Source organism: Mya arenaria, chromosome 7 (genome assembly GCF_026914265.1).
Source record: "Mya arenaria isolate MELC-2E11 chromosome 7, ASM2691426v1".
NCBI lineage: Eukaryota > Metazoa > Mollusca > Bivalvia > Myida > Myidae > Mya > Mya arenaria.
In genome coordinates, this window is record NC_069128.1 from 38465406 (window position 1) to 38479002 (window position 13597).

Genomic DNA, 13597 nt, shown 5'->3' on the forward strand with positions numbered 1-13597 from the left:
CATTTATCTAAATATTGAACATACTCCGAAATAAACATTTGAAACATATTGAATATAATTAAAACTGTAAGTGAAGAGAAAGCACATACACATAACAATAATAGCAAGTCAAAGTTAATAATTATGCCTTGATCTTATGACACATAGCATTAACTAAAATCCCAGCGTTAACTTAAGCCATCCAATTTAGTGAATATAACTTAAAGTATGAATCGAATACGTTCACAAATTGTATTTATGAAATGAATAGTGTGGGTTTCAAAATCGTTAACATGATCACAAAAAAACGAGGTCAACCAACCTGCTTTATATTCAGAAGCAAATTACTTCCTTGTTTAAGTTAAATCTCCTTTATTGTTCTGTTACGCTTAAAACACATATTTGTCATCATTTAAAAACATATTTATCCAAATATTGAATACACTCCCAAATTACCTCGTTTTAAAACCTTATTTAAAATAACTATTAATGATAAACACAAGCAGGCATATTAATGTAAACAACTGTCGTTAGTTACTACGGAAGCAGTCAATAGTTTTGTTAAACGACGATATTCATTGTTTTCATGCCACTTAAGAAATATTTTAAGAAATGATATCAACCACTTTCAATCGAAAACAGCTTTAATTCAATGAATATCTATGTTGGGGTAGTATGGATTCGTTATTTATTTCAATAAGGTACACACCCAGAAGTCTAATAAAGATTGTAGGTTTTCGATATTGATCGTGAAAAGCATTAACTTATATTTGTAGTATTTGTTTATATTAAATGATTCCTGTTCTGATACTTCTAAGCAAAATTTACATATGTGATAACACGGGTGAAGAAAAACAGAACGGTACAAGAAATGCCTCAGATGCAACGAAGTGGAATTGAACATTGATGAATATATGTCTGTCACTTAATATCATGAAGTTGTTGACATTAAATCGAAATATCGGAAGATGAAACCCAGGTTATCGAGCTCCATTTAAAAAAGACATAATAGTTAAATCGCGTTTTCATTCTTTGTAACATGACACATATAACTGTCGGGACAAAGTGCTTTTGACGGTCAATGTAGATGCTGCATGCTAACTTTTAAGGCAATTGACCGTTTATTTTGTTTGCAACGTTTTACAATAATTTGCAATTGCTATGAAAATCAAATTAGAAATAAAACAACATTATAATACCCATATGCTTTTGTGCCTTTGATTTTCGCTTTCACGTTGTTATTTTTGTGTGGTCGAAACAACAGGTTATAACACCAATGGATATGATCACAAGTGTCTAATGAATGACGACTCAACTGCAGAGGACGCCTTGGCAGCAAAGAATAAAATCCTGTATCTGGAAAAGAATGCAATTCGCATGTTCATTGCTCACAGAGACAGAGGCATTTAGTCCCTAACATATAATTTGTTCTTGTGTGTTTTTTATCTTGGTCGAAATAAGAAATGTTCCAGATTTACTTCCCGTACAATGGTGATTACAGTATCACAAGTGAGGTCAAACGGTCATTTTTATTCAACAATTTGCTTACTGCCTAAACTATAGGCAGCATGTCATGAATTTCGGACACATTATTTTTGTTTACAAATTTATAACCTTGCGAGTACGTGCAATTAAACTAATCACGAGTTTTCACAAATATAGTCAACAGTCATATACATACAACGATGTGCTTAAGTACTGCCAAAACTATAGCAGAATTTCATAAACTTCAGAAATAATATACTTTTTACAAACATGTAAACTTGCAAGCAAGACCAGTTAAAATAATCAAGAGTTTTATACGTATCAGAAAGAATGAACGACAGACAGTTACGCAGGTAGTACAACATTGATCGAACAGCTCCCCGCAATGGGAGGTGACCAGTGCTCATACATTAGCAGAAGTGTTGTCTGCTTCTAGTCTGTCTTGATTTTAATATTAATTTAAAAGAGCTTTTCGTAATATATTCAATGTTTTAAAGTGATATTTAATAGTTATAGCTTAAATTATATATGTTTGTTTTAGTGACACAACGTTGATGAGTATTTAACAAATTTATTGATGCGAAAACACGGTTAACGAGATATCGAAAGAAGAATTCAGTTACAGCAAATAGCAAAGAATAAAAATCGGAAATCGAAAGTAGGCGTATGTTCGGAAAGTCCACATCAAAGAGGTCGCTTTTTATTGTTATTCTTTATTTAACACATTTAACTTTTTCAAAGAACTGAGGGTTAAAAAAAACCTTACGCAAGATGGTTTATAAAACTGAGGCTTCACAATATTCGGGAGTGAGTTATGGATAAACTGAGACTTAGAACCTTCAGCATGCCACTTTCATCAAACTGTAGCATTTAAACGTTATATGTGACTTTTTCATATAAATGAGACTTAGAACATTGCAGAAGAAATTATCGTAGATTTAAGGCATTAGAACAATGTTTTATAAATATAAGACTTTCTTTAGCTTTGCAGGGTAGTTTTATATAACTGAGGTTATAGAACATTATGTAAGGTCATTTTATTGAGGTGATACTTTCGAACGTTACGTAAAAGGTTTTCATCAAATATTTAAATCAATAAAAACATTTTGTAAAACGCATGTTATTGAAGAACTAATTTAACTATGTAAAGCTGCACTCTCACAGATTGAATTTTTGACAACTTCTTTTATTTTTTGTCTTGGAACGAGCCAATTCATCAAAAAAAGTTATATAAGACTGCTGACACAAAATCAGATCGCAGATTTTTTATATTTATGTTCAAAAATTGATGTTTTATGCATTTTTTTTAAAGATGCACTCTTACTCCCAACTAAAATTTAACACAATTAATACAATTGTTCTAATATACCCAAAAGGATAAAAAAATGTCGAAAACAATGTTTTTATAATGGATACCGAGTTTAATTTAAAAGAAATGTGCAGAAAAACACGGTATGCTACCAAATGAGACTATAGTTCATCATTTTCAGCTATTAAATACACAGTTATAATATTGTTCATAGTAATTCTTTTTCCAGAAATTCATTATTTATTAAGTTGTTGAGGGTTTATCACTCAAAATTAATGTTTGTTTTACATATGTATGAATTGATTTTGAATAAGAGTGTCACTTTAAACAGTTAGTAACGGTTTAAGCCATAAAACATTTATTTTCGAACGGAAATATGAAAATCTGCGATCTGAGTTTTGGTCAGCAATCTTTTATTTTTGATTTGCTGATATTTACGCAAAAATTATCGCTTTCCAAGACAAAATTTTAAAAAAAAAGTTATAAAAATGGTATGTCTGTGAGAGTGCAGCTTTAAGTTTTTCCAGTGAAGTTTGTACATATACAAATATATTGTAGAAATGTACACCTGTTTCACTCTTTTAGAATGATATCTTAAACCATTTTGTACAGGAAGCTGTCATGAATGTCTTAAATCCACAAAACAGTTGTAACGATACACCTTATTGCTAGACCAATTATATTCAAAAATAAAGCTCTATTCAGTTTATTCACTTGTCAGTGACTTTCAATACAAATGTTTGGTCATACCAAATACGGATAGAATATAATTGTAAACCGAACACTTTGAAAGGCTGGGTGGAATGTTCACTTCATTACTATTTTATGTATGTTATTTTATGAACGTAATAAATGGAAATGTGATGGTTTATGGTTATTTAATGCACATGAGTTAACATTCCTTTTGCAATTAACACATTTCATCAATCTTAGTCTCCGAAGTGTTTACTGACCGAGCCTCATTATCAAATTACCCTTTTTATTATTAAAATCTTTAACAGCAAATTAACCAAATGAAATATAAGGCAGATAAGAACATTATTGCCATCACATTGGACATTTGTTTCCAACACTTATACTCTTTATTTAAGTTCGTTTTTGTTTATTTGCATTTATGAAACTTATCAGCATGTTTTTCGTCTGTCCGAGCAATTTGTCTGCATCATGACTTTTTCTTTGAATAGAGACCGTTTGATTCGTTAACATATTCGGTGTTAAAAACGGAACAATGTATTAAAAAATTATTTCACGGCTGTAAAACCGACGGGATATTCGTACTTCCAAGTTTAACAGAATTGTTCCATCTTTGATGTTTGTTCATGTCTGTGTCATAGAAGATTGATTTCTGTCCAGTGCCAAATGTATTTAAATTCACGAAGGAAAAAAAAAATACGATTTATTTGGATTTCGTATTCGCACTGTTGGAGTGCGATGATAAGAATAAGTCTTACTAGTCAAAGAGACAAATATAGCATACATCATTTACACATCATTTTCATTACAATGAAATCGGTATGGCCTAATACAGTTCAAAAACCGACAAAATAAAACTAAAGTAAGTCGGTATAGCCTAAACAGGTTGACGTAACAAAACTTAGATAATATATTAAACAAATCAGATATCTGATAGCTAATCTAACATTGGATATATTTAATAAAGCGTGTATATCAAAGTCAGAATTTAAAGTAGCATGTGTAAAAGAACTCATATTATGTCAAATAGTAACATACTAAGGCCATTCCGCCGTTTCAGCATAATTACATTAACTTGTAATTCAATAGTCTAGAACAAGATTGAGCTTGGCTACTGTACAAATAAGATAAACGCGTTCGGTTATGACTCAGGGATATCCATATCATATGACTTCGATAGAGTGCATGTAACTAGGTTAGAAATAAGCTCAAGGGAGGAAACTAGAGTGTATTTAATTAAATAGATATCTTGAGTAATCTGCCATGTTACCATTATATTATTTTTATATCTATTTTTATTTTTTGTTGTTTAGTTTTGTTATTTGTATGCATGAAATTACCTGAAAACACTAGATTGTACATTTATTTGCGCATGGATAATGTTCAAATAAGATAAATGGGTTAAGTTATGACTCAGGAATATCCATATCATATGATCTCGTGCATGTAACTAGGTTAGAAATAAGCTCAAGGGAGGAAACTAGAGTGTATTTAATTAAATAGATATCTTGAGCAATCTACCATGTTATCATTGTACTATTTTAATTACTGTTCCCACGTTCGATTAATGATCAGAAGTACCGTTTACGTGGGGTTGTAAGTGATTCAATTTTTCCAATGCGGTCGTTTAAACCTCATTTACATAGATATACTGACTGACAATTGATTTATAAGTATTTGATTTACACTTATATTGCTAATATATTCAAATATTATTAGTCATATTGATAGTTGTTTAAATGAAAGCACTTTTCTTGTAATATGCTAAGTTCGTGTATCATTTTTTCACTATTTTATATAATCATTGTTAATCACATACGGTATTAAATTCCTAAGGTAATTTGCATATTTTTATTTCATCTATTCAAAAAACGTAATAAAGTTTAGAAATCTTATATCGTAATGCATTCATTCATCTGAAAGAACATTTTGGCTGAAACATTGCATATTTTTTTTCGTTTTTACAATAACATGTATATAAAATAAAACTACTTGGTTTAATATTGTAATGTGGAGTTATTTAACTGTGTTGCTAATTTAAATAGGCGTGGGAATGTTCCCTCCATAGATGGTATTTAATGTGGAGATTAAGCTCAGTCTTACGGATATACGTCATAGACTACATCCAAATTCCAACCCTTTATGCTCAGTAACTGAAGCTTTTAGAATAGTTTGTATATTGTTAACAAAATGAGTATCGTCCTGTTTAACATCATAGCTGTAAAAATGAAACCCTAATTTAAACAGCTTAAAACTGAGATCTTGGCAAATAATTATATTTGTCATAAGGACCCCATTGGAAATAAGTTGAATAACTTTAATGGGTTATCCTGTGTTATATATTTGACAAATTGAATTAAATCTTTATTAACGCACGTATGTATCCAATAGCATTCCAATGATGGTGTGCTTTAGTATAGATATCATCACTAATACTTTGTTAATCAGTCTGTGTTATAACTTTATGAGATATTTGGTTTGTTACTATGACATATATATGCACGAATAAATCTATCTATATATCTATTTATCCATCTATCCATCCCTCCCTCCCTCCCTCCCTCCCTCCCTCCCTCCCTCCCAGCCAGCCAGCCAGCCAGCCAGCCAGCCAGCCAGCCAGCCAGCCAGCCAGCCAGCCAGCCAGCCAGCCAGCCAGCCAGCCAGCCAGCCAGCCAGCCAGCCAGCCAGCCAGCCAGCCAGCCAGCCAGCCAGCCAGCCAGCCAGCCAGCCAGTCAGCCAGCCAGCCAGCCAGCCAGCCATCTATCTATCTATCTATCTATGCTAATTAAGTTTTAAATGACCTTGTGATTATTTTTCAATTTAAATGTTAATTTGCCGTTTAACCTGTACATATCTCAAAGAGGTTAAGTTTAAGTTAATGCTTAATATTGTCAGATCTTTGAGTTTATTGATATAATGAATTTTAAATAGAACCAGACACTAAACATACAATGAAATCGGTATGGCCTAATGCAGTTCATTCATCGACATAACAAGACTAAAGTAAGTCGGTATGGTATACAGTTCAATAACCGACATAAAATACTTTACATAAGTCGGTATGACCTGAAACAGTCCCATAACCGACAACAAAGCTAATGTAAGTCGGTATGGCCTAAAACAGTTCAATACCCGTCATACCTTAACCAATGCAAGTCGGTATGGCCTAATATAGTAATATAACCGACATAGCGTACTTAATGTAAGTCGGTTTGGCCTAAAACAGTTAAATTACCGACATAACATATCAAAGATAAGTCGGTATGGCCTAAAACGGTTCAAAAACCGACATAACAAAATTAAGGAGAATCAGTATTGCCTTATACAGATCAAGTAAGACATTCTACTTATCAGCTTCATGCCACGATTATTTTAAATAAAGCGTTTATTAAGTCGGTATCAACTATAAGATGCCATGTGTTACATTACAGTTATTCTATTAAACCTTACAAATATCAATTGATAAAATGTCAACCTGCAGTTTAAGCTTAGTTATATAAATTTGTTATGTAACATATTAAAATATAATTGCGAATGTAAAATGTACAAATAAGGTATATTTACCTGTCTATTCCATATTCCAAATTTGAACTATATTAACAGGTTAAGTTATTACTCAGGTAACATAACCATGAAATTAAGAGAAAGTGTGAATCTAGGTTAAAAATAAGAACAGGGAAGGACACAAGAGTGTATTTAAAAAAAGGATACGTTTAGTTAACTGCCCTATAGTAATTGTTTTATTTCCAACTACTCTTTTCACATTCGAGGTACTGTTGTAAGTGGGAATGTAAGTGATTCATCTTTCTCAAAACGTTTAACTCTATTAGCATAGACATACTGACTGACAGTTTATTTCTGACTTGCGCACTTGTTTGTACAACTTACATCGCTTATAGGTCATTTTACGATATCGAAGGCGGAGTCTGCCTCATTGACTATTGATCAGATTTTCCCCATACATATAATTAATCGGTTTTAACAGGATGCCCATTTGACCAGACGTACGAAATAGGGATTTAATATATTTATACAACTATATTTATTCAAAAATTATGGTACCTTGAGGAGGAAATGTTATCTATTTATTTTGCCTCAATTTCTCAAAACTGATTAAGCTGACCAGAATTAAGTAGCTTATCTAAGTAGCCACAATTCTAACTTAATCTTAATTTAACTAAATCAAAATACGTTTATTGTGTTTTTATAAACTAAATGTCCTTTTATTGTCCAAAAAGTATTTAAATGTATTACTAATTATACCAAACCCACATTAGTGAGCTTAGCTTAATCATGTTAGGCACTAATGATGTTTCGAGAAAATGAGGCCCTTTTTATACGAGTGCTACCATTTGATCGTGTATAAGCATACCAATGATGCCATAAAGATATACATCCCTTCATAATCTGATTGGACGTAACATATACCCATGTACTTTGAACGTTCATCCTTCATTCGTTAAAAAGCACCTGCATTGTTAGTGCTTATATTATTCTTTACATAAATGTGCTTTACTCCGTAAAATGGATTTCAGTCAAGCCTTTTATTTGATATGTTTTTGCTTGTTTTAAAGGTAATTTTGTTAGTCCGTCGATACGCTCGTATAACGATTCATCGACCGTTTGAATTTAAAAAATACCATTTATGTGTTTTTCTAACGTTTTTACAAGAAACAGTTCTCGAAATTCAAGTAACCCAAGTAAACACACATACTGTACATTTTTATTTTCGTGCTTTTGTCAGAGACCCAACTATTATGAAAGAGACCACAACTATTATATAGGATACCCTAACTATTATGAAAGAGACCACAACTATTATGTAAGAGACCCAACTATTATGAAAGAGACATCAACTATTATGTAAGAGAGTCTAACCATTATGTAAGCAATTCCAACTTTCATATAAGATAACACTTGAGAGATCCAAACTAATATGAAAGAGACCACAACTACTATGTAAGAGACCCAACTATTATGAAAGAGACCACAACTACTATGTAAGAGAGTCTTACCATTATTTCAACTATCATATAAGATTACACTTGAGAGAACCCAACTTATATGTTAGAGACCCAAACTTATATGAAAGAAAGCCTAACTATTAAACCAGAAACCTCAACTATTATGTCAGGGACCCAAGCTATTATGTTATTGATCCCAACTTTTATGTCTGAGACTCAAACTATTAGGCTAGAGATCCCAACTTGTTGGCCAGAGACCTCCACTTTGTCAGAGTCCCCAAAAAGGATGTCAGAGTCATCAACTCTTATGTCAGCATCCCACGTTTTGATTTAATAGCTATTATGTCAGAGACACAAACTTGTCTGTAAGATAAATCGAAAAACAATGTCGGAGCACCTAAATATCATGTCAGAGACCCCGACATTTATGTCCCAGACCACATTTATGTTGTAAGACACCCCAAATATCATGTCAGAGTCCCAAAATATCATGCAAGAGATAATATATGTTAAAGACTTCAAGTTTAAGGCCAGATACCCTAACTATCATGTCAGGAACCCAAACTATTTTATCAGAGACTTCAACTATCATGTCAGAGGACCCACCTCAAAGGCCAGGTACCCTAACCTTAAGGCTAGAGACCCCAAACATTAGGAAACAGACCCCATTTATTATGTCAGAGGCAAAACCATTATTCGGATTCCCAACGTATTATGACAGAGACCCTTAATGTTAGTCTAGAGATCCTAAATAATAGGCCAGAAGCCACAACTGTAATGTCGGAGATCAAAACTGTTATGTCAGAGACTCCGATTAATATGTAAGTTACCTCCAGAACGCTTCATATACCCAAACTAGTATGCATGTTAAGTAATAAAAACTTGAGAGACTCCCAAAAGTATGTAGTGTGTAGTATTAAATGTGAGTTACCTCCAAAACCACTTGAGATACCCAAGCTAGTATGTAAGTTACTAACGAAACACATGAGTGAACTGAACTATTAATTCGGATAACCCAATAATTATGCTAGTTACATCAGGAAATATTTGAGAGACCCAAACTAGTATTTATACTACCAACCACGGGTTTAACCCCATTTCGCACATCGCCGCGATTTTATAACCGCGGAAGTTTTTAATATAATTTTCATTATACGCCGCGATTGAAGCATAATGCCCACCGTGTTCATACCTATAATTTCCCCCGCGTTCCATCGCGTCGAGTCACCGCGGTACGCGGCGTTGCGAAATGTTAATTAACGGTTACTTAGATAGCTGTTCAATTTCTGAAGGCAGTTTCATTAAACTTATATAAACTCTTCCCGTTATCTACACATCATTGTTCGAACTCAAAACGTAGTTAATTCTCTGAAAATAATGCTTTGAAACAGTGAAAGTATTCATACGCTAGTGTCATCTTGTTCGAAACAATCTGAAATTTCGAATCCACTCGTTAAGCTAGTGTGAATGTGAATATTCATAGACTGAGTTAATATAATTATGAACATACTTAAACAAACACTCAATATTCTAGCGACACAATTATCAAGTATGCCACGTGCATTTTTTACGAAATCGTACGAGATATCATCAGCCTAACGATCACTCGCACCACAGCGTTTGCTACCGCGGATTTTCCGAAATGACGCAATCCCTCCCGCGGTGGCAACGTTTTTTTTTTTCACAAACGCGTTGTTGGCAGTGTAAGTTACCTCATATTGTATATACATTTTGAAAGTAATATGTTTTTTTTACATCGGTATTTACTTGTTCGCGTAAGAAACGAGAAGCTTAAGAAGGTTATTTACAAATTATTTCAGGCAAAACGCAAAGTATTTCTCATATTATGATGACAAACATATTTCATTATAAAGTCAAGATATACTGATAAATCTATAGGCAGATCACGCAATCATATAATCACACTAATATATCATACATCATAAAGTCTTAAAAAAACATAAGTTTTACCTGTAATACATGACAATTCTTCCTTTAATTCCTAATACTTGAAACACACAAACAGCAAGTATTGTTAATTTGAATTCTGTTTAAACCATTCAGGACATACAATGTCAAAATCTCAGGTAAAAGACTGCAGCCGGCTGTGAACAATGCTAATGTAATATTATACCATTCTTTTGATTACATGTAAAACAAACTATATCTCAAGATCTTGTCCTTTTGTGCAAACTACAACCAAGCTATTAATGATAAAATATCTGACGGGTTTAATTACATTCTCAATTTAATTTGGTACAATGGACTAAATTAAAATTCGTCCTGCTTATACACTCCAACACTTCAGCTGATTCAATAATATCATTATTTATTATTTATCATACAGTATATACTTACCCAGGTAATTTGTTAAGTTTAAACATTACATATTTTACAACGATTATGAAGAGAGCTATGATTGCTTATACTAAGTCACTCTCGTTTGCACAATGTTGCGCGAGGGTGTGGTCTGGTGTTATTGGGGAAAACGGAGCACCCGGAGAAAACCCACTTGTCCGGCTTGGTGACTACTAGCCAAACTCACATGCGCCCAGTCCGGAAAACCAACCCGGGTCGCCTTGGTGAGAAGCGAGTGCGCTAATCAATGCACTAACTGGACAACCGGTAATTTGTTTGAAAAGGGTCAGTATGACCAATGATAAAAAATCACTATACAATATACAATGCAAAAACATACGAAATCTTGCACTCGATTAAAATGATTGCATATGATAAGAAAACACTTGATCTTAATCATAGAAATAACCTCACCACCGGTTTGCGAATTAAGGAATATGATGCACATAAATTAATCAATCAAGAATGCTAATATGACCAATATCGCTCTCTTGAACGGACAGGTTTAATCATGTGACTTCTAGAGTGCTAACATACAGTCTGAACATGACGTTCACGTTAATGAACGATAACAAGTACTCGCAATTATTATCAGTTTGTGTCAAGAAAATGTGATTATTTCAAATTAAAATCAGAACATGCTATACCGTTGAGTGCTGGGGAGCAGTTATTCTCTTCTCTTTTAGTGGTGGAAGCAAGCATTTTCTTACTTCAAACATTCAATTTCCTTCCAATTACTTTATATAATGACCTTTCAAAATGGTCCGTGGTTTCAACACAGAAAATTAAGATTATTATATAAATTTTCCAATCTTAAATTAGTCTTATGTACTGACATCGGCACGAAACATAGTTATTTATTGTGTGTTTTTTGTCCAGATTAAGGTGTGGGAACGGATCACGCCATTTTATAAACAAAATATGAGTTTAAAAGGTTAACATGAAAGTCATATTACAAAGTTTAAAAGACATAGTGCGTGATTGTTTGGGGGTAAATTTTGTCGCTGTTGATAAGTGATTATTTTACATGACAGGAACCAGTCAGTTTTCCTAAAACAATACGTATAACCGCAGGTCTTTTGGTAACCTTGCTTGTTATTACAAAGATGATTTAGAACGCCTACGGATGAATCTGGCAAGCGGAGAGATAAATGATTTTTAGTTGTCCTGCCAACAACAGAACCTATTCAAACAAGATATTCATCTAATCTGAGACCTGAACGTAATGACGCATGTTAATCAAAGCAAATGTATGAACATGTTAAACTAGAAAAAAAAATGCGTTAACTTATATTTTAATAAAAATGTATCGTTTTCTCTAAAATTTCGAATTCACTCGTTAAACTTGTGTGATTGTGAATAATCATAGATGGAGTTCATTGAATTATGAAAATACTTTAACAATTTCTCAATATTCTAGCGACACAATTCTTAAGTTTTGAGCATGAGGTTGTTTACCCTCGCATTTGAGTGAAATCCAATTTGTGAGCACGGTTCAATTTATTTGTATAATATTTTATTTGTATAACCGTTACCCGGTTAGAATACCTTCATATCGCGTTATGCCGAATGGATGTATTCCGAAATCGTACGCGATAGCAGCAGATTTACGCTCGCCGCGCTTTTCCGAGATGACGCAATCCCTCCCGCGGTGGCAACGCGTGTTTTTGCAAAAAATGCGTTGTTGGTAGTGTAAGTAACCTCACAATATATATACATTTTGAAAGTAATATATTTTTACCGAAAAACCTCTGCCGTTATCGGTATTTACTTGTTCGCGTGAGAAACGAGAATTTGCATTTTAAGATTATGGGTATTTGTGCTTTAAGTATCTGATTACACCTCACATATCTTTAGCATCTTTAATTCCCATATAAAGCTAGAAAGCATTGATTTAAAGCGTCTGGTATAGTCGTTTGATATTCATTACTCCATAAACTTTATTGTAACATTACATTTTCTATAGAGGATTATTAACAAATTATTTCAGGCAAAACGCAAAGTATTTCTGATATAATGATGACAAACATATTTTATAATATAATCAAGATACAATGATAACTCAGGCAGACCACGCAACCATATGATTACAATAATATGTCATACAGCATAAAGTCTTAAAAAACATAAGTATTACCTGTAATGCATGACAATTATTTCCTATAAGCCCTAATACTTTAAACACATAAATAGCAAGATTTAAAAAGATATCAATATGTTCCAATTTGTGAGCTTGAGTTTTGTTAAAACCATTCACGTCATAAAATGTCAAAATCTCAGGTAAAGGACTGCAGCCGGCTGTGAACAATGCTAATGTTAAAGTATACCATTCTTTTGATTGCATGTAAAACAAAGTATTTATCAAGATCTTGTCCTTTTGTGCAAACTACAACCAAGCTATTAATGATAAAATACCTGACGGGTTTAATTACAATCTCAATTCCATTTGGTACAGTGGATTGAATTAAAAAGCGTCATGCTGACACACTCCAACATTTCAGCTGATCAAATAATGTCATTATTCGAAGTCAGTATATACTAACCCAGGTAATTTGTTTAGTTTAAACATTACATATTTTTCAACGATTATAAAGAAAGCTATGATTGCTTATACTTAGTCACTCTCGTTGGCACAATGTTGCGCGAGAGTGTGGTCTTGTGTTGTGGGGGAAACAGGAAGGATTACTTTTTTTAGGATATATTCTTTGCTGGTTTGAACCATTTTACAGACTTCACCATACCATGTCCAACCAATGTACGAGAGAACAGGCGCGTTAAAACGTATGCACGATATCTTCATTCCGTATGA

General features: G+C 33.0%; 1 protein-coding gene across 1 annotated transcript in view; it reads right to left on the minus strand.

Moving 5' to 3' along the window:
- Positions 1 to 12962, minus strand: part of LOC128241122 (cingulin-like) — a 71755-nt gene extending 58793 nt beyond the window's left edge. The window contains exon 1 of the mRNA XM_052958098.1: positions 12926 to 12962. Within this exon, the coding sequence (XP_052814058.1) occupies positions 12926 to 12936 (11 nt within the window). The 5' untranslated portion in view covers positions 12937 to 12962. The remainder of the gene's footprint in view (positions 1 to 12925) is intronic.
- Positions 12963 to 13597: the final 635 nt, after the last annotated feature.